Source organism: Macrosteles quadrilineatus, unplaced genomic scaffold, assembly GCF_028750875.1.
Source record: "Macrosteles quadrilineatus isolate MER2022 unplaced genomic scaffold, UCM_ALF_1.0 Scaffold_2__2_contigs__length_208266976, whole genome shotgun sequence".
In the NCBI taxonomy this organism is placed as follows: Eukaryota; Metazoa; Arthropoda; class Insecta; order Hemiptera; family Cicadellidae; genus Macrosteles; species Macrosteles quadrilineatus.
The window spans coordinates 37,676,794-37,678,954 of record NW_026542595.1 but is presented as its reverse complement, the minus strand read 5'-3'; the positions used below and the strand labels follow the sequence as shown (position 1 = coordinate 37,678,954).

At 37.7% G+C, this 2,161-nt stretch overlaps 1 protein-coding gene across 1 annotated transcript; it reads right to left on the bottom strand.

Moving 5' to 3' along the window:
* Nucleotides 1-318: 318 nt before the first annotated feature.
* On the bottom strand, nucleotides 319-1,626 carry LOC128984086 (uncharacterized protein K02A2.6-like). Its single transcript, XM_054403369.1, has one exon. The coding sequence runs from the start codon at nucleotides 1,624-1,626 to the stop codon at nucleotides 319-321; it is 1,308 nt and encodes a 435-aa protein (XP_054259344.1).
* Between the last annotated feature and the right edge of the window lie 535 nt (nucleotides 1,627-2,161).

The following is a 2,161-nucleotide window of genomic DNA, read 5'->3' as shown; positions in this document are numbered from 1 at the left end:
CGTACGGATACCAAAAGTTGGTGATCGGTTAAATGACCAAATCATCAACGAATACCTGAGACAGCGAGGGGAGAAAACGAAGTGGCCTACTGTATTGGCCTTCAATAATAACTTTCTGGGAAAGCTTTTGAAACATGCGTACACTTGGGTGGATAAATGGACCAAGAACGAAGATATTTTTGGCTACGACATGAGATTAATATTAACTTTGTTAAAGATCTACGTGTTAGATAGTTAAATGTATAAGTAATTAATAAATCAGCTGATGTATTAATTACTTATACATTTAACTATCTAACACTTTTCCCCTCTTTCTTTTTACACAGATTCAACAGCTCCCATTCTTTGTCTCATCTGGTCCGCATGTTTCCTTTTTATAACACCTCCACAAAGTACATCATATGAGTACAGTCCATTTTTATTTTTCACCATTCCAGCTGACCAACCATTTCCATGTTCATTCTTAATCCACACATCTTCTCCCTCTTCAAAAGTTCGAACTTTTTTGTTGTCCCTCCCTTGTTCTTTCCAAAGCTTCATCTCCATCTTTTTCCTAAGATTAGGTTTCATATTGTCAAAAATTGTTGGTAGTCTACGACCGAGAAACAATTCTGCAGGAGCCCTACCAGTTGTTTTCTGAGGCGAGTTTCTGTAGCTAAAAAGAACATTTTGAAGAGCTAGCATTCCATCTCCAACATCCTGCTTTGTTGTGTAGAACCGTCTTTTCAAAGTACGAATTAGTCTTTCCACAAGTCCATTACTTTTAGGATGGTAGGGAGTTGTTTTTATGTGGTTGATAGAATTTTTCTCAAAAAATGTTTTCATTTCCTTTGATACAAATTGAGGTCCATTGTCTGTCACAATTTCACTTGGTATTCCATATCGACTAAACCAAGATCTCAATCGTTGAATGATTGTTGAAGAGTTTGTTGTCTTGAGACAGTCCACTTCTGCCCACTTTGACAAAGCATCAATACCTACCAACCACATAGATCCGTTGACTGGCCCTGCCAGATCAATGTGTACCCTTTCCCAAACTCTATCAGGTACATTCCAAGGATATAATGGTACTTCTTCCACATTATCTCGATTCTCTTGACAAGATGTGCACCTCTTGATATAAACTTCGATATCTTTATCCATGTTGGGCCACCATACATAGTGTCGTGCTACAGACCTCATTGATACAATACCAGGATGTCCTGTGTGCAATATCTTCAGAACATCAGTTCTCATGCATTCTGGAACTACAATTCTTCCAAACCACAATAATATGTCATCTTCAACACTCAATTCATCTTTCCTCTGTTTGTATGACTTCAACATTTCAGGAACAACAGGGGGCCATGTATTTCTCAATACAAAGTTTTTTGCCATTTTAATTGCTTTATCTGTAAATGAATTTTGTTTCAAGAGGTCATAAGACATGATAGAGTTAACCTTATCAACATTCAAAAAGCCAATGTGAGCCTCCTCAGGTTGATCTTCTTCAATCGGAAGTCTTGATAGAACATCAGCACACACATTATCTTCTCCTTTTCTGTACTCTATGTCATAGTTGTATTGATTCAACTGGAGAGCCCACCTCACTAAACGGCTATTTACAACTTTTGGAAGATCTCGCATATTTCCAAATATCCGTTGTAGAGGTTTGTGGTCGGTTACTAAAGTAAACTTCCGACCATATACATATTGATGAAATTTCCTGAGTCCAAACATAATAGCTAGCGCTTCTCTGTCGATATTTGAATATTGTTTTTCAGCGGGCAATAGTGTACGACTGGCAAAAGCAATTGGTCTTTCTAATCCATCTTCATATCTGTGCATTAGTACACTTCCCAATCCATTTTCTGATGCATCACAGACCATTACCAATGGTCTCATTTCTTCGTATGGCACTACTGTGTCTTTACTTGATAGAATTTCTTTTACTCTTTTAAATGTCCCCTCTTCTTGTTCGGACCATTTCCATTGCGATTTAGTCCAAGTCAGCTTATGGAGATCACTGCAAATGGCATGAAGTCCCGGAATAAATCGTTCATAGTAGTTAATAGAACCTAAAAATTATCGGAGTTCCTTGACATTAGTAGGTGACCGTGCTTCTCGAATGGCTTTTATTTTTTCTTCAGTAGGATGTATTCCATTCCGGTCGATTGTATGT

What these genes read in the sequence shown, in the direction of transcription:
- LOC128984086 (XM_054403369.1), bottom strand. Translation starts at nt 1,626, where the DNA reads ATGCGAGATCTTCCAAAAGTTGTAAATAGCCGTTTAGTGAGGTGGGCT.